At 35.2% G+C, this 20370-nt stretch overlaps 1 protein-coding gene and 1 pseudogene across 1 annotated transcript; both read left to right on the top strand.

Moving 5' to 3' along the window:
• The first annotated feature begins 5631 nt into the window (after nt 1-5631).
• On the top strand, nt 5632-9318 carry LOC121808493 (reticulon-like protein B21). Its single transcript, XM_042209020.1, has 9 exons — nt 5632-6569; nt 6653-6697; nt 6793-6895; nt 6967-7041; nt 7127-7268; nt 7340-7409; nt 7716-7781; nt 8318-8440; nt 9089-9318. The coding sequence occupies exons 1-9, from the start codon at nt 5810-5812 to the stop codon at nt 9253-9255; spliced, it is 1551 nt and encodes a 516-aa protein (XP_042064954.1). The 5' UTR covers nt 5632-5809; the 3' UTR covers nt 9256-9318.
• A 7183-nt stretch (nt 9319-16501) lies between these two features.
• On the top strand, nt 16502-19792 carry LOC121806622 (annotated as a pseudogene).
• Nucleotides 19793-20370: the final 578 nt, after the last annotated feature.

Below are 20370 nucleotides of genomic sequence, written 5' to 3'. Positions count from 1 at the left end.
TGGACATTTCATGGATAAATGATGTAGAAAGACCCTTAATAAATTATTGTATTAATCTTTTTGTAGTGATTTGAATTAGTGTGTATTGTCACAAAATAGTACTACTCCCTATTACATTAAGCACAATCTTATCCTGTCGATTTTCACACTTGTATGAATAAATTGTCATATAGTACTATATTTTTTTACAAGAAGTGATTTATAAATAGTATCATATGAATTATAGGAGTACTATGGAAAAATAAAAGTGTCATCCAATTTATTAGGTGTGACACAAACCTCTCAATTTGTAAAAATGCTGATGGCACATCTCATCTCCATGTTAAGATTCCTTTCTATAAATGCTCAACTAAATAAACAAAAATAAAATTGTCAACTCTAAGAGCATCCACAACCGTGCTCTTGCCAGCGGCACGGTTGTGGGCCCGGGCGGTACTATTCATGTCTGCTCTCTGGCAAGAGCACAATACCCACAACTGTGCTCTTCCGCAAGGACGAGCACAATTAATATAAAATTCAATTAAACAAAAACATTTCCATAATATTAAAATTCATTTAAAAACCACAATAAATATTACAAATTACAAATAAAATTAAAAATTACATAATTAAAATCCTAAAAATTAAAAATTACATAATTAAAATCCTAAAAATTAAAAATTACATAATTAAACTCCTAAAAATTAAAAATTACATAATTAAACTCATAAAAATTGAGATTTAGAGAGTTGTTTAGTATAGTGTCATTTTTTGTGTTTGAAATGAGAGTATTTATAGATGAAAGTATGAATTTTGGGGTAAAAATAATGAAAAAAAATAAATTAAAAGTGTGGAAAAAATGGATATATATTATAAGGAAGTGAGAAAATATTTTTTTTATTAATTTTGAATTTTTCAGATTTTTTCGATTTTATTAAAAAAATAATAATAAAAAATGATAAATCAACGGGCCAATCAGAAGCTGTCGCCACCTCGTGCTCTTGCCGCTGGCACGGACGTGCTCTTAGCTAAGAGCACCACCCTGCCAGCGGCAGGGCGCATCAACGGACGAGCTCTGTCCTTGCCAGCGGCAAGGACGGCGGTGAGCATGCTGCTCACCGCTGCGGATGGTCTTGTAATCATCCTAGCTAGATATTATATATACTATTCCAATCATTATTATTAATAATAATATTATCTAGAGTTTTAAAAGATCCAGGTACATATCTACTGCCTGCATTTTGTACATCATCCATAACATAGGTATTGAATCTTATGCTACTCCATATACGTACCATTCACATTTCAATGTATTTTATTTTACTACTGTGTCACATGGAATGTGATATTCCAACTCTTCTTAATCGATAAAAATAATAGTAATAGAAAATGGTTTAGTTAATGATAGTTCCGACACATAATTAAGAGATTGAGTTGGATGTATTAAGTGTGAGTGTGTGAGAGGTGACACCATAAAGAGATGAAATGATTAATCTTAAACTTGATGAAATCATCATAACCTAACTAACAAAAACCTTATGTATAAAGCTATTTTATACTTCAAGGTGAAAATGATGATATACCAATAACAATTTAATTTGATGTCCCCAAAGAACTGCTAATAATTACTATATCAAATAGAAAATGTATAATATTTCTAGCAAGAGAAGTTGTACATCTCTCAATAAAGAGGTCCAACATAATTTCAAGATTTCAGATATAAAGCTAAGGAAAAACTTTACTGTCTACAACATAAATCGAAGGGTTCTAGAGGATTCAAGATTCAACGATGACCACAAAACTTTGTTGAATTTAATAATGCTAATGCCATCATAATTTTTTGCATAATCTAGTCTTGTGTTCCACTAAATTTAAATTTCAAACTGGTGTAGTGGGAGCAGATCCCAACTTAGGTAACCCCACAAAAAATTGAATATATAAACAAGTTGTACAAAATTGACTTCGGCCGGCGATTTGCATAACAAATGAGACAATTAATACCAGAAACCAAGGTTTTTAATTAATGCATCAACAATGATTTAACATTTGTTGCACTACACAAATTACTAGGTCCACAAACTCGGTTAAAGATTGATGTTTGGATGAAAAAATTAAATAAAATATCACTAGTCATCATGAGAAAATTTAATCCTATGCTATGCGGAATGCATCATAGTCAAACCACCTTCTACAAAGAAAAGGTCACGTTCCCATTAATATTATCCTAGTTTTCTTTTAATCTGACCCCCAACTAAGAAAAAGAAGAAAGAGAAATATAATATAAGAGGTAATTTGATAGGTAGGTAATTCATCTATCATAAAATGATTTAGAATATGTGTTTTAATTATACTTTGTCTTATTTATTATGTGTATTATCTAATCACAATGAAGAGTGTCGTTGAGCTGGGCCTCCACTCATCTAAGGGTATATGAAGCGTCGTGTGATGGGCTTGGGCCATTGTGAAACTAGTGATAACAACAACAATTGGGTTCGAATTAATGCAAACATCAACTATTTTACATAGCGGCCTTATCATCTACATTGATACACACATTTGTTTATACAAAATTGTTTAGCCTATTAATAAGAAAATGGTCTAGAGCCACAAATAAAAACAAGCGCACAACAACAACAATAATAATAATAATAATTATTATTTCACATACCAATTTAGCTTATTCTGAACGTTTAGAAATTAGAGTCAGGAAAACAAACGTCGCAACTACTAATGTGTTTAATCTGATCCATCCATTTTTTTCGTCTAATGGGCAATATATCTCTAGCTTGATGCTAGAAATTAATTCAACATTGTTTATAACTCTCTGTACATATACCCAAAAAATTATTAGTAAAAAAATTATAAAATTTGATCAAATTATTATAATTCAACCACCTAAAAAGTTACTGGCAAAAATCTTATACCTAAAATTTACTGGCGCAAAAATCCTACTCCTATAGCTTTGCAAATTTTATTTCACCGACAAATTATTAGAGGGTAGCACATGAAATTTTCTTGTGCTTCCTAAAACGAAGAGAGGCAAATAAGTACTTAGAGCATCTCCAATGGCGGACGTCCGGTCGGACATCCGGTCGGACGTCGCGACGGGCGACCGGGACGTCCGCCATGTGGCGTTTAGGTCGGATACGGACGTCCCGTGAGGACGTCGGGTGTCCTCGGACGTCCCGGCGACGGGCGGGCGGACGTCCGCCACTGTGGCAAGGGTCGGACGTCCCGGTCGGACGTCCGGAAATTATTATTTTTTTTAAAAAAAACTCTATATATACGGCTCGTTGAACTTCATTTCAACGCGGAGTGAGCCGGGGATGTTGGATTATGTATTTTTGCTCGTATTTTGCTTTCCCGTATTCCGTGTCAAAATTATATTTCCGTTTTTACGTAATTAAATTATTGTGATTTTTTTTATTGGCGGATGTCCTAGTGGGAAGGGCGATGGGAAGGGCGGATTGTGCATGGGATGTCCTAGTGACGTGGCAGTGGGATGGGAAGTCCTAGTGACGTGGCAGAAGGTGTTTTTGGGATGTCCTAGTGGATGTCCTAGTGGGATGTCCGCCCACTGGAGATGCTTTATTAAATTTCTCAATTTCACCCCACCATCATACATAGTCATAATTTTATTTTATAAAGAGAGACAGTGTCATAAATTAAGGTCTCACTTTCACAACAGCCTTTAAATTAAGTAAATCTATCTCCAGTAAATATTCACAAAACTCGGCTGCAAAAAGAAACAAATATGATTATTTAATGAATTACTGAGAGCATCTGCAACAATGGACGGACGGCGTCCGTCAGTCCGTGCCAGCAGCACGGAAGACGTCGTCGGCGCTGGCACGGCGCTACTCGATGCATCGAGCATGTCCGTGCAAGCGAGCAGGTGACGTGGCCGGCTCTGATTGGGCAATGACATAGCCGTTGCATTTGAATTTTTTTAAAAAAATAATCGGTTTTTAATTAAAAAAATTAATTAAAAATAAAAAAATATTTTCCCACTTTCCAAAAAAAATATATCCGTTTTCTACCCACTTTTATTTTTTATTTTTAATTTTTTTCCCCCAAAAATACACATTTTCATCTATAAATACCCCCACTTTCACACCAAAAAATTCACACCACACTATACAGTTCTCATCTACATTCTCTCATTTCCATTCTCATCTACATTCTCTCATCCCCATTCTCAATCTTTCTTCCACTCCTACAACATAACAATGTCCGGCCAAAGCGATCACCCTCCGGGCTCCCACGGTTAGAACCCCGATTGGTTCGGTTCACAACTGTTTCCTTGTCCGGAAACGGAATATTCGGCCCCTCCTCAAACCCAAAGTTCGGGCGTTCCAGGTGGCTACCGGCCTTACCCGATCAACGACCAAGATGCCACCGAAGGGCTATACGGGTGGACACCCGAGCCTAAAGCGAGGTCGACCGCCCCCTCCCAAACTCTGACTCCTCCTACTCGCGGTGTCCGCACACCGTACACTCCGGCGGAGATGGAGCAATTGTTCAAGGCGTTCTTGTCAATCTCCTAAGATCCGGAGGTTGGCACGAACCAATCCGGCGATCACTTTTGGTGGTGCATTTGTCGCCGGTACAATGAAAACCGGCCGGAGGGAACAATCGAGCGCAACGAGAGTATGGTGCGCAACGCCATCTACAGAGCCAAAGAAGAAATCAAAAAGTTTCAGGGTTATTACCTCCAGGAAGAGCGGTCGGCGGGGAGCGGCCGGAGCGAGGTTGACGTCATCACTGCCGCGATGAACACCTACCAATCCATGAACTACAAGCCGTTCAAATACCTCAGCATTTGGCAGGAGACGCGGTCGCATCCGAAGTATAGAAGTATAGGGGAGGCGTAACATCCTCCTCTAGCGGCTCCTCCAAACGGTCAAGGTCGGTATCCCTATCCGACGCCGGCTCCGAAGACGTGGTTAGCCAACTCGCCGGAGCTAACTTGGGTAGCCCCGACGCCGGCCCGAGCGGTTCCCAACGCCGACCGCAAGGAAGGAAGAAGGCGGCGGCCAACCGCCGTCGAGCTGCGACTCCATCCGGCGATGCTCCCGAACCCGCTCTCGTTCCCGTGCCCTATGCGCCACCTCCACCCCCCACCAACTCGTTGTGGGCGATTTTGGCCCAACTCAATACGGCCGATAGGACAACTATGACCCCCGCGCAACTTCGATCGCACGAAGGCCATGATATTGGGCTTCCAAAAACAATTGGGGGTAGTGCCGCCAGATGAATAGTCTTCCACGGGGATATTTTTAGCTTTAATTATGTAATTTTTAATTTTTAGTATTTTAATTATGTAATTTTTAATTTTTAGTATTTTAATTATGTAATTTTTATTTTTTAGGATTTTAATTATGTCTTTTTTTTTTATTTGTAATATTATTTCGGTATTTTAATGAATTTTAATATTATGAAAATGTTTTTATTTAAATTGAATAATAAAATGGTGGGACCTTGTGCTCGTCTTTGCGGAAGAGTACAACTATGAGTGTTGTACTCTTGCCTAAAAGCAGACAGAAAAAGTGGCGCCGGATCCACAACCGTGCTCGTTGGCAAGAGAGCACGGTTGTGGTGCTCTAAATATTCCCAGAGTAAATGAATAATAATAGGAGTGTACGACAAAAACAAAATCAATGAAATCATGTAGCAGTAGTATTGTCGTCAATAAATTGATGATAAAATCACCATTTCTGTACCGAAAGAGAAATCACCAACGGCCAACGGGATCTTACATCGCTACAGGAGCTGAAATTTCTTGAGCTGGAAGCCACAATCCCATTCATGAGATATCTGGTTCAACAACATGACTAGTAAAGAATCAATGGATTTGGGTGGCGGCGGCAGAAGAAGAAGCATCGCCCCCAAAGCAGGCTCTGTTTGGGAGAGCAGAATGAAAATCGATCAAGTCAAAGGCGGCATCAAAGTTTTCAATGAGAATTCTGCACAAAACACTCTAACTGCTCCTGCTGATGATGCTGTTACCGAGATTGAGATTTGCAGAGATGCGATTCCCAAACAGAGCCCTAACGGTGTGAGCGGGAAGAGGAAAACCTGGAAATCCGAGAGTGGCGATGGGAGTCCAGTTAAGATTGCGGGCCTGAGATCTGAATTGAGCAGGAATTTGGATGAACAGATCAACGAATTGAGCGATGCGGTGAAGAAAAGCCCCGTTTCGATCAGGAAATCGAGTTTGAGGAAGGCGAAATCCGACTCTGTTGAGATGAACCCAAGAGCATCTGTTGCAGAGAAATCTGATGGTGATGGCGACAGAGAGAGGAAGGCCAGATCTGATGAGGGATGTGAGGAGATCAAGGCTGCTATTACGCCCCAAATCAATGGTGGAGATGAGCCAGATTTCGATGAAGATAAGAAAATTGAAGTTGAAAATGTAGAAAAGATAGTCGTTGGTGATCACAAGCACAATAAAATTGTGATTGAGGAGAAGAGATCGGTTCTGAGAAATCAAAAATCAGTGCCCAATTCATCATCAATTGCCAGAAAGCAGCCTCCTCCTGATACAAATCATGCTCCATTTGATCCAACCCCAGCAAAGATCAATACTAGTAAGTCTCATTTCTCTCTGTCTCTCTCTCTCTATATGTATGTAAATTTGATTGTGTGATTTCTCTTTGCTTTCCATTTCAAGATTCAGAAAATTTTCCAAGAAGCAGCAGCAAACTACAAAGTTTTGGTGAGTTTATTGAAGCCAGTTGTTAGTATGTGTGTGTATTTTAATTGTTTGCAGTTAATGATTTTAGCCCATTTTTATTGGCTGGTTGAAATCAGTCCACCTAGTAATGTGGAGAGACGTATCAAAATCTGCATTTGTTTTTGGGATTGGAACATTTGCTATTGTATCATCTTCATACACAAAGGAGCTAAACATCAGGTTTAATTTGGATTTAATTTTTAATTATTTCCTAATTAGGAGATGAAAAACTGACACAGAATATTGTTCAGCTTCATCTCTGTGCTTTCCTACTTGGGACTTGTGTACTTAGCTGCAATTTTCCTTTTCAGATCCCTTATTAGCAGGTAATTAGTAAAATATTAGACCTTAATTATTAGTAGCAATTACTATATGAAAAAAAATGAAGGGTTTGGATTGAAAATGTGGCAGAGGATCAGAGAGTGGAAATGAAGATTGTGTTATTGGTGAAGAAGAAGCAGTGTGGGTGATGAAAATGCTTCTGCCATTTATAAATGAGTTTCTTCTCAAATTGAGAGCCCTTTTCTCCGGCGACCCTTCCACCACGATGAAGGTAGTAGTAATAATTTGGGGCCGTGTCTGTGAAATTCAGTCGAAAAATGACAAGTTGTGTCTCCTCTGCAGTTGGCAGTGCTGCTGTTCATTTTGGCAAGGTGTGGAAGCTCCATTACTGTCTGGACAACGGCCAAATTAGGTCAGTTTTTATTTTTAGATATTCTCTGACTGTTTTAGAAATTAGGAATCATTATTTTGAGATCACATGCAAAGTGATGTTGACATGTTTCTTTATAGCTTATCAAGGCAATATCAACAGCCCATTATGAATACTCTATGATAGATTAGGTTATTATGATTGAGAGGATTCAAATTCAAACTACTACTAGTAATTAATTTTTTTTATGAATAATTGATACTACTAGTAGAAATTGTGAGTCCATTATTAAAAATAAATGGGCAATGAATTATTAATTTGATTAATTTTATGGATGTACGAGCGCAGGCTTTATTGGAGTATTTACCGTGCCTAAAATCTGCTCAGCGTACTCCTCTCAGATTACTGCATACGGTAAAAACACATATCTCTGAATTCTATGTAATTATTATAACCACATATTCCCCTCATAATTTTGGGTAATTATAATATATGCCTTACATTAAGGTAGGGCTGGGTCGATACGATATATCGTATCAAAAATATCGATATGAAAGAATTTCATATCGTATCGTATCGAAAATTATGATATACCGAAAATTCGATATTTTTTCGATATTTTTCAATACGATACAAGCGATATATCATTTTTTTGATATTTTTCCTCAGCCCTATATTAAGGTAGATACACACGAATATATTCTCTTTTCTTTTTAGGATTGAGATACATAAAAAGAAAGACAATATTTGGCCCACAGTTTGGACCACATTGAAAATGTTTGGAGGTTTTAAACTTATTGTAATTATGTACTACTACTATAGAATAACAAATGATTAAAGGAGTTAAAAAATGAAGGTGGTGGGTGAGTGGGGACCACTGAGTTATGATTAATTTGGTTAATCCACATTGAAGAAAGCAAATTAGTGTGTAAATATGATTGAACTTGAAGGTACATTTTGGATAAAACGATTTGGAGATGCATGGGCATCATGTTCTCGCAAGAAAGCAGTGGGATTTGCCGTCTTCGCTCTTGTTTGGAACTTATCCTCCCTCGTCGCCCGAATTTGGGCAGGTACTTATTCATTCCATTTTTTTATTCTATTCTTCTCTCTCATTTCAATAGCTTCAATATCTGTCTCTGGTTGTTAAGAATTAAGTAACTCTTCTTAATAGACACGTTTATTTTCAACACTAAATTAAGAAATGAATGTTTAATATATTGAGTAGATGGATACTAAAATAATAAATGAATAGAAAATAAGATATAAACAAATAAATTAAGAGGAATGATTCTACTAAAGCAGGAGCACTAATACGCTAAAGTCCACAAATTAATCACGTACATACGCTCATAGGTAAAATCAAAAAGTTTTTTTTAATACGAAACCAACTTTGGATTGTAGTCTTTATATTAATATAGGGGACCAGGGTAACTTAGTTGAGACCTTATTTCTCCAAAAATAGAAGAGAATCATTAATTTTACGTACTAATAATAAGTGAGAGATAGAGATAGAGATAGAGATAGAGATTAGAGATTAGAGATAGAGTAAGTGGACTAATAAGATATGGCAATTTATTGGTAACTAGTGTAACTGTGTAAACAAGAATCATGCTTGATAGCTTATTATTACGTACACCATTAAATTTATCTATATTTATGCAGCAGTTACTCATGTAAAGTGAAATATTAATCAGTTCATCTTCTGATTTGGTATCCAGTATTCATGTTGTTTGTGGCGTTCAAGCACTATCAGCAGTCATTGATCGAAGAGGGATCGGCCCAAGACAAAGCCATCAACGGTCAAGATTCTTCTTGCCAAGGGTCGACCCTATTAAGTCGTAGAACTACAATACAAAATACAGAGAAACTAAAAAATGTGTATTGACATTATTTGAGTACTTTTTTACTTTCAGAATAAATTATAGGCGTTGCGATGCGTTTCAATTTATTTATTTTCCTATCTTATCAAATTCATTTAAATTTCTAGAAAATAAAAATAAAATTACATGGAAATTAAATCAAATATGATAAATATCACCTGTTTCAGATTGTAAGTAATTTCAGATTTCAATATGCACCTACGCAAAAAGAGGTACTTCCTCCGTCCGCTATTAGGTGTCTCATTTCTTTGCGGCACGAGTTTTAAGAAATGTTAAGAAAAGTGAGTGGAAAATATTAGTTGAATAGATGCTCCACTTGTATATATTAGTTTTAAATGAAATGTTAATGAAATGAGTTAGTGGAGGTGGGACCCTATTACAATCTATGGTAAAAGTGAACCGAGACTCCTATTCGCGGACGGACTACAATGGAAAAACGAGACTCCTATCCGCGGACGGACTAAAATGGAAAAACAAGACTTGTATTCACGGGACGGAGGGAGTAGACGATTATATTCGACAAAGTTAAGGTCTAGCTAGACAATAAATAAGAACATCGAGCCAAACAATATGTGTCTTATCAAATGACTGGGTCAAACGAGAGCCTCTATCAATTGCCCTAGTATCAATACACCAGGAAAATGTTGACAATTATGTTCAGCAAATGGATTGGGATCCAACTAGTTCTTCAAACTAGAACATCGAGCTAAATAACTCTCGTCTTATCAATTTACAGGGTCAACACGAGCTCATATCAGTTGTCTGGTTTCAATGCCTCTGTTAATGTCGACAACTACAAAGTCGACATGAAACATCAAGATTACAGACAAAATAATTTTACATTTTTTAATACTCATATCGGGTTTAATGTAGACACTTAATAGGGCGGAGAGAGTAATAACAGAGTATTAAATTAAAACACAAATGAAAACTCCAAACTTTTATACTCACTTAATTAGAAAACCGATAACCGAAAACACAAATTTTTCGTTTTTAGCACTACAAAAAAAGTTACATATAAAGACGCTTTTTTATTCAATTAAGGACGCTTTGCGTTGTTAAATATATCACCTACACTTTAAAAAGCGTCTTTATCCGTAGTGTGCCAAATTAGAATAAGGACGCAAAGAGAGAGTGTCGATGAATTCATCTCGAGACGCTTTTAAAAAATGTACCTATTAATATTGACAATTTTTAAAAAAGAGTCCCTATATGCTAACTAGGAGTCACTATTGGGAAGCGTCTCGAAGTGCGTCTCGATGTGCAATTTAGAGACACAATTAAAAAATGTCCCAAACAATTTTGAGTCATAATTAAAAAAAATGTCTGTATGTTGCACTTAGAGACAAAAAAAGTGTTGCACTTAGAGCATCGGTAACGCTAGGGGCCGGGCCGCAAATTGCGAGTCCCGGCCCGTCCCATGCGTTACACGGAGGCGAGTCACGGCCCAGGCCGCTCCCGGGGCCGCGTTCCCGGCCTGGTGAGCATCCCGCGGCCCGGCCCGGCCTAGGGTTACACGGTGCGGGACGGGCCGCAAACCCCCAAAATGTATTTTTTTTTTATTTTTTTGTCCATTTATACCCATTTCTTCAATATTCTTCCACCAATTTCTCCATTTCTATCCTCTAAATTATTTCAATATTTTTTCTAGGACGTGTAATTTTTATTTTTTAGGATTTAATATTTTTTTTTTAGGATTTGTAATTTTTTTTCTCTAGGATTTGTATTTTTTTCTAGGATTTGTAATTTTCTTTTTTCGACTGAACAATGTATTTTCCCGGTTTGAATTGTTCAACGTATTGCATTTACGAATAAAATAGGTTGAAGTTGTGAATAGTGTCATTTATTAGTTGCGGCCCGGGCCGCAACCTGCAGGGTTACAGCAGTTGGGGTCTGGGCCGCAACTGTAGAGGAATGATGACGTGGAGGGGACTTGGGGCCGGAAATGGGGACGGGGTTAATGATGCCCTTAGAGACACAAAAAAAGTGTCAACGATATATTCAAATTGGGCTACAAAAAGAGTTATAGCAGCCACACAAAATTCGTTTGAAATAATCCTCCTACATCCATCACACTATCAAAACATCATCTACATATCCCATGTTAACAAGATAAGAAACTATTTCAGTGAATCAATACACGATTTCGTGTCGTGCAACATCCATAGGTAGCCAAAATTTCAGTGCTCTTTTTTTACATGTAGCGTTTATATAATTAGAGTATGCAACACTAAATACATACATGTTAAATAACAAAAAACGTATAAGGCAACCCGTGACTTTGTTATACTACTTGTTTGGAACAAAATGCAACCTTGACTTTGGTACAACACTCATTTTGATACCCACACAACCGGTGTATGTAACATCTAACACTTATATTGCCATATGAAAAACATCTATTTTACCACAAGAAGAAGCATCGACTAGCCCATTCACAAATTTATCATTTATGATATGAAGTTCATTAGAATACCAAATAAAACCTGTTGCAAGTACTTCTGAAACTGAACACCAAACGATCTTGGCAAATACTGCAATATGCATAAAGGTTCATCAAAATAACATACTAAAATGCACATAAAAAAATTGCAAGAAAAAAATTAGTAAGACCATGGTATAGTCAATATATAACCTTGATAAAATTTCGCGATAAGCAGCTATCAACAATCAACCATAAACCCTAATTACTAATTTCGTGACAAACAGAATTAGAATTTTTGCAACGTTGATAACTTGGAGCACAAATACCCACTAGCGTTTGACATATTTAACAACATGTCCATATTGTAAACCAGTTAGTGGCATCTAACAACAATAGCAAAGAAATCAATAAACTAGATAATAATGGATGAGAAGCTCCAGCAAATAGCTAACAACCTTATCCATCCAGAAAGCAATCTTCAAAATTTTTTGTAATTAAAAAATATTCAAAATAATAAAATCCAAGACAAAATCAATTATTTTCTTACAATTTAGTACTTCTTGTTAATTGTATTCCATGATGATAACTCAGTCTCTGTTTTCATAGTCACTTTCTTCAACAACTTAATCCATGATGCCAAATCATATCTTCTTCATCCCAATTCTCCTCCCAATCGATCTAGCATCGACAAAGTAGAAATGTCCACATGGATTGCTCTTCGGTGTATATTTTCGAGGGCTTGTACTAAATTGATCAACTCATTTCTCCTCAACAGACTTCGCACAATGACGTTGTATGTCACCCTATCAGGGCGTACTCCTTTATCTCTCATTTCATCGGGTGATACACCTTTGCGGATAATGTCTAACTGAAGATCCAAAGTTCCTCCAATATTTTCAGCCTTGCACAGCCCATTAATCAAGGCATTGTATGACTTAACATCGGGTTCCCAATTAGTGATTTCTAAACTTCTAAGCAAATCATACGCCTGATAGACTTGCCCATCTTTGCAAAGCCCATTTAGCTTTGAAAAGAGCGTTAACTAGAGCTGTTAAGGTCACTGTATTGGGTCAATGCCCGATCTTTATGAAAAGACCCATCACTAGAAATATAGTATCTGTACGACCCATAGCGATGCAAGATTTGATAGCGCTGACAGATGTAAAGATATTGATCGAGACACCCCTCTGATGTATCTCGTCAAACATTTGGAAGGCGTATGATGGTGGCTCTTTTCCACATATGAACCTAGTGGCTAAGTATCCGCCAAATGTACCCAGAAAATAAAACGTTCCAGCTAAGGGAACGATGCATGAGCCTAACGCGTCTCATCTTCATATATAGAAACTCTACGTCCCAGAACCTGCCTTTATATCTTCACTTTCCTGCCGGCAAAAATCGACCACAATTGGACCTCTAGCAGCTCTCATTCCTATTAAGTGTTGTTAGGTAATATTTGACCCTTAATTTCAATTATTATTGCTATTTTGAGTCTATTTTTGTTGGATATCGATATATAGGGTTTATAATGGTTGGTTATAGAATTAGGACAATTTATTGTTGAACTTTGTTGACAAATTTGTTGTAATTCACAAAAGAGTATTGAATTTTGTTGAATTTGATATTAAATTTTGCTCTAATCCACATATGTTTTCAGAGTATATGATGATTTGTTTTACTAATGTTGTTTTATTGTACTTATTTTGCAGAATTGATGGTGTTACTTGTCCGGTGAGTTGGGATAATGAGATTTCACCGGTGGTTACACTTTTTCAATGGATCGTAATAGTCTAGTTTATCTATGCGTCAAATATTATACTTAAAGTTATGTACTGTATAATAGAATCTCATGCTTCATCCATCCCATGTTATTCACACTTTTCTTTTTAGGTCATAAATAAAAAATTAAATTTTTAGTATAATTAAACTACTTATATTTTAAGTTTAATGAGAAAATCACTTAATATTTTAAGTTTAGTGAGAAAGTCACTTAATAAGTTTAACTTTGGGCTTCCAATCAAATTTTAATCTTACAAAAACTCATATGCCGCATGGATATGTCCAACTTTGCAAAACTCAGCTCTTAACATGATTGGATTTACATTCTCTAATTCAAACATGATTGGATTCACATAGTCTCTAATTCTTAACTTGCATGAACATTTAGGCGCTGTTTGGTAGCTACGTTACAACTAGATAATAGGACTTATCCGGGTTTAGCTGTGTGTTTGGTAGCCATGTTACAAATCTGCATGACCCGTATTTTGTATCCGGCCCGGACAAAGCCCTCCTAAATCCCTATGTTTTAAGCAACGATGTAAATACCCAATTACTTAAGTTACATATCTAGTCTACCTAGAGGAAAATACAATTTTACCCATCAATTTTATATATAGCCATATATATACTCTATATTTTATACACATACATACTTTAATTATATTTCAATAATAAATAATAATTAATGTAATTAATAATGTGCAATAATATAAGAAAAAAAGAATTAAACTATATAATTATTCATATAATTAATGTACGATGAGAAATTCTAAGTTATGGTATGCTTGGGTATTTTTAATATATATCAAATACATAATAAAAATAAACGTAATAAATATAGTTATGATCATATTTATTTAATTTCTCATTTTTATCATTTCTATATAATAAGAAATGGTATGCTTGGATATTTTTCATATAAATAAAATTATATAATAAAAATAAATTTTAAAAAATGTAAGCTATGATCATATTTGTTATGTACTCCATTTTTAGCATTTTATATAATAAGAAATGGTATGCTTGAGTATTTTTCATCGTCAGTTAATTGCCAAAACAATCCAAAATTAAGACAACATGAGGATATATAGTTTAATCATTAAGTAAAATTAATGAGGATAATTTTGACAATTCTGATTTTTATTTTTAATTATAACTTGTTGTACCAAACATCAAAATAGGATAACTCACAACTATCTTTAGCTACCAAACACTCAATCAAGATAAATTAACTAATCGAAAATATGATAACTATCACTATTTATATCATGTCTAGTCGAAACATAACATAGCTACCAAACGATGCCTTAAAAATATTCACAATAGATTCAGGCATTCATCGCTCCACTGCCCTCCCAAAAATACCTCACAGTCCTCCCACAACCCTCTAATAGCCCCCAACCCTCCCAATATCCCTCTCATTTAATTCATTTTGATTGTTGATATTTTTATAAGGAATCAGAACAATAAATACGAAATTAATTGGAAAAAAGGAGGAAAACTCAAAATACTTTAAAAAAACAAAAAAAACAACCTTCTTAAAGCTTCAACAAGATGCCTAAAGGACAACTCTTTGACATTGTCCATGGTCTGGCCGCTGGTCATCGAGCAAACGTTGTTGTCGTAGATGCCGCATAATCAGGAGACGGCCACCACAAAAAACTTACGGCTTACGAGAAATTAGTAGCATATATAATTTGTTGCTATTAGTCGCGAATTGGCGGCGGAATATCCAGTAGTAACAGTACAAGCGCAATTAGTAGCAAATTTATGATGAATTTTGATTCATCAATCACATGTCATAATTAGCTGGGTATATAGCAACAAATTGATGGTCACGGGTAAATAGCAACGAACAAATGTTGCTGTTAATAAATTACCAACAACATTGTTGCGGACTAATTTTTACTGGTAAGTAGCAACAGACAAATGCTGTTGGTAATAAATTACTAACAAAGTAACGACGGATTTTTCGTGAGTAATTATCAACGGACTGATGCTGCTGACTATAACTTACCAACGAAATTGGTTGCTAAAAGTACTAGCGGAGAATGGTCAGTGGGAAATCAACCATGGATAAATTTTGTTTGTGATATTTTTCTCTTTAATGAATAAACAAAAAGGTACGTACATCTCCAAACTCAAATTTAGAGCCAGTGGATAATTATTTTAGCAAAAAGTTGCAAAAAATATTTATTAATAATAACTCTGACTTATATTATTATTATTATGTGTGTTATGAATTACAAAATATTAATAATAAAAAGACATTTTCAATCATACTCACTCCGTTCAAGTGAGATAATTATTTTATTCTTTTTATCTCTCCAACTTTTACTCTCTCTCATTTAATTAAATAAAATTTTCTAAAATCCGATCTCCAAGAGAAATCAATCTTTTATAATAGTCACATGGCATTGCTACTGTCATTAATAAAATTTATATTATAAATTTATAACTATTAGTTAATTATGATTTTTTGTTTCTCATGAATAGAATTAGTAAGGTAATTTTGTATATGTATTATCTTAATTCATAGTGACCAATACTATATCTTTTACTAATATTTGTGTAAATTGTAAATCTCAATTTTTTTATATTTATAATTTTGTTGCTAGTTGTAAAATTCTCACTCTAGATTAATTATCTACATTAATGTAAATTAAAATATATTAGAGTTGTTCCATTGACAAAACGTGTTTGATTTATAAGATTAAATTTCACGACTTGATCATGTGATAGTCAGTTATAATCATTCCTTCCAATTAAAATAATCTAACAATTTAATATCAGAGACATTATTATAAGATAATTATTCATAACAATCAAATGGCACCATTATTGTATAGTATAATGTACTGTAATATTTAAATCATTGAATAAATAACAATCCTTCAAACTATATCTTGAAAGTCGTTGAGTTAATAAAAATTAAATAATAACATAATGACAAAATAAACTAAAAGTGATCTATAGGGAGTATCATTTAATATTTATTTCCTTTTATTAATTTTATAGTTTTATTCCAAATTCATTTTATTTCCAGAATCCCAGCGGCTGCACTATTCATTCCGCTATAGCGCGAAGAAGCCTTCCACCCAGCTCTACCCGCGAGGCCGACGACAAAATTCGCCGGTGGAACAGCAGGTCCGCACTGAGGGTTTCTAAGTTCCAAAGGCAGAGTATGACTCATTCCTTCTTCCCACTTCCTTCTCTTGTTTTTGTATCGAATTGATGGATGATAGATAATTAGTTATCATATAGTATGCAGCTATCTACCTATATGTATGAATGTGTTGAGAATTGATGTAGAATTGAACTAGCTGTATTTTTTTTTCAATTTCCGATAATTCTGACTGATTTGTTATGTCTCTATTCCATCTCTGCAAACTCCGACCCTAGACTTAATCCCAAATTCTGACTCTCCAAATTTGAAATCTACCCATGATTTTGAATTCAGTAAATACACTTCACACATACTATACTCCTTGTTCCAAGCTTCGAAGGACTGAATTTGTGTGGCTGTGTCATCCTTATACTTAGTAGATTTCTTATAAAAGAGAAAGAATGAGCAATGCTTTGAGAATCTACTTTTGATCCTTTTGATGATTGTTTTCATTAATTTTAATTTTAAAGATTTTTCAGGTACACACATTCGCATTGTCGCAAGAGGGAAAAGAACTAAGTAAAGATTTGGGCGTAGAGTTTGAGAGAAGAGTTAATTATAAAGGTGAACATACTGATCCCGTTTCATTTTTGTTTTCTATACCATGACCAAAATGGTGGTCATGGCATTGAGCGTAATGTTTATAGAAGCATGCTATAGGATTTAGTTGGTGGCTAGGTTTGGGGTGGAGCTTTGTCGGCTCCATGACTCCATCAACTTGATTTGTTGAGTAGTGAGGTGATTTTGTTTTTTTGATCTTATATGGTGATTTAAACATGTGTTTGAATGCTTATTAGTTTTATTTTAAGGATGCAAAATCATGTGTTTGAATGCTAATTAATTCAAAGTTTCTACTATCTGCCTATCTAAACTAAAGATGTGTTATACTGATGCAAGAATGATTAAATAGGGAACTGTGTCCCGCACGTGGGATATTGTGATTAGCCAGTGTTGGGAGAATCGCTATCGCGATTCATTATATCTACAGAGAATGAGAGGTGAGAGAATGCGAGGTGTGAATAAAATTTGTTATGGACCCGTTTTTTAAAAAGTGATTGTTTTGAAAATTTTGTTACTCACGAATTAATTCTTACATCTTCATACATCATACTTGCACCATTCTCCAAGCCACCCTTAAATTTCTGATTCATATGGTATTCCCGACTCCACTTTCCTTGCGCGTGTGTATTTAATGTATATTGAACTCATTTCGTAATTCATAACGTATCTTCATAGTGCACTACTATGTAGATGACAAACTTCATGCAATTTCTGGTTCATGAAATCCTAAAATTGTTTCAACAGTTAGAAAGTTGAAGAGTATAACTTAATTGTTTGAGTATGTTTAACAACACATACAATGGGAATGTTGTGACTGAATAGAGTAATTGTGTAATCAAGATAAACAGAAATGTAAAGAACACACAGATTTACGTGGTTCGTCAATTGGCTACATCCACGGGCAGGAACGGAGAACAAATTTTATTCATAGTGTTTTCAAATTATGGCTACAGATTTCAGATTGGACCTCAAATCACAGAATTATGTGCCCTGGAAATAAATACTTCCATTCAAGAATAATTGCACAAGGTGATTGCACGCAGAAATATCAAAAGGGTCTTGATATTGTTTTGGGGCGAGAAAGCGTAGTCCTCATCCTTGATGACACACAAGCGGTAAATACTTTAATTTTGATCTTGCAGTAACTTCTTTTGCTTGTTGAATCCATGTCAAATATGTTGTTTGCTAGCACATGATTGTAGATTTCCCTTAACTGTTTTTTAGGTATGGAAAGAGAACAAGGAGAATTTGATATTGATGGACCGATATCACTTTTTTGCCTCAAGTTGTAAGAACTTGGATTTAGCCATAAGTCCCATTCTCTACTAAAAACTGATGACAGTGAGACCGAGGGGGCTCTGGCCACTGTTTTTAAGGTGCTTCAGCAAGTACACTGTTTGTTCTTTGACAAGGTATCTCCTCATATTCACTAAAGTTGAACTTATAACCGGTTAATTTTTTAGCTCCAGTCGTTAATATTCTTTTTATCCTTTCAGGGCCGCAAGGATAATATAGAGGACCGAGATGTGAGACAGGTAAATCTTTGTTGAATGGCTGAGAAGCTCTGTTCTTTTTACATTTTAGTATTTTACACCATGATTTATCTGATACATGCAAACATAACAACCCAATAAAGGAAAGTAGAATGGGCTCCTTTTAGGTCATCAGTTCAAGAAAGCCAAGTCTGTTTTATCAACATCAACCCAGCTTATCTATAGAATCAATGGAATGTTTGACACATAAAATAGCTGAAGTGGGCCTGACAGAGCTGATGTTTTAATTAGGCAATATCAAAACTAAGTTGTTCACATCTTCCTCTAGTCGATGAAATACTGCATAGTCTTCAGTAATGATCTGCTTATTCATTCAGTAAGCTTTAGCTGCTTTTATCTCACCTTTTGAGGTGATGAAAAACAAGAGGTTGCTAGCTTGACATTCAGATGTTCTGCCTGAGATATATATATATATATATATATATATATATATATATATATATATATATATATATATATATATATATATGATATGATATTATCATATTTCATTCTTTATTCGCAGGTGCTAAAAACTATTCGAAAGGAAGTTTTGAAGGATTGCAAAATAGTCTTCACACATGTTTTCCCGACCAACTACACGGCTGAGCATCATCACTTGTGGATAATGGCAGAGCAACTGGGAGCTACTTGCTCAACTGAAGTTGATCCGTCTGTTACACACATGGTGTCTGGGGATGCCGGGACGGATAAATCGCGCTGGGCCGCGAGGGAGAACAAGTTCCTGGTTAATCCCGGGTGGATCGAGGCTTCCAACTTTTTGTGGAGAAAGCAGCCTGAGGAAAACTTCTTGTGTGTTAAGTCGAAACAATAGATGGGCTTCTTCATATCTAGCATATGCTTTGTTTTCTAACCTACATGTATGTATATACTGTATGTCAGAATAGACCGACCTATAGTGTTCAAAGAGCAATGGTTTGAAATGGCTAACACAGTTAGATTTACATTAGCAAAGATTTTGTAATGTCAATAGTCATCAAGCTATAGTCTTAAACTCAAGATTCTGTACTATCCATATGGATGGTGAAATTGCAGGTGAGTCTTATCTTTCTTGACTATACTAAATTGTGCAAATACTATTTCATACTAACTAATTGCAACACAACAATAATTGTTATTATGAAAACCCTAAATCATGCCAATACTTTGGAGAGAAGTACTAATAAAATTAAGATTCCATCATATGATTTTGGAATTAAATATAAGCAAGTGATTGATAATCATTGAGAAATATGATTATTTTAATTTCATTTCAACAATACAAATTTCATTTTCAACTGCTATCTTACTTTCATAGGAGTAGTAAACTTTGAAATTATGAAAATCTCGTACTACTAGACTAGTAGGTAATTGACAGCATAACAGCTCGAGCTTATTTTCGACACGTAGGCGTGGTACATTCAAAACAACACTACATAAAATCTCGTGCCGAAAAGTAAATGTTGCATATTTAATAGGACGGAGGGAGTATATAGGCATAATTTTCTTGAAATGCCAAAAATAATTGAGACCTTTCTATATCATTGGAATTTTTTATGCAATGAAGCGAGTATATGTAAGAAGATTTTTATGATAACACTGTTTGAAGAGAGTAAATATTATTGGATGCATGTTCTTCTCCCACTAATTTTAGAAA

Source organism: Salvia splendens, chromosome 6, assembly GCF_004379255.2.
Source record: "Salvia splendens isolate huo1 chromosome 6, SspV2, whole genome shotgun sequence".
Lineage (NCBI taxonomy): Eukaryota > Viridiplantae > Streptophyta > Magnoliopsida > Lamiales > Lamiaceae > Salvia > Salvia splendens.
Note: the sequence above shows the minus strand (reverse complement) of the source record. Positions and strands in the feature narration are given on the sequence as shown.

What these genes read in the sequence shown, in the direction of transcription:
- LOC121808493 (XM_042209020.1), top strand. Translation starts at nt 5,810, where the DNA reads ATGACTAGTAAAGAATCAATGGATTTGGGTGGCGGCGGCAGAAGAAGA. An exon ending in CCCAGCAAAGATCAATACTA is followed by an intron (nt 6,570 to 6,652) that starts GTAAGTCTCATT and finishes TTCCATTTCAAG; the next exon opens with ATTCAGAAAATTTTCCAAGA. An exon ending in CTGGACAACGGCCAAATTAG is followed by an intron (nt 7,410 to 7,715) that starts GTCAGTTTTTAT and finishes GTACGAGCGCAG; the next exon opens with GCTTTATTGGAGTATTTACC.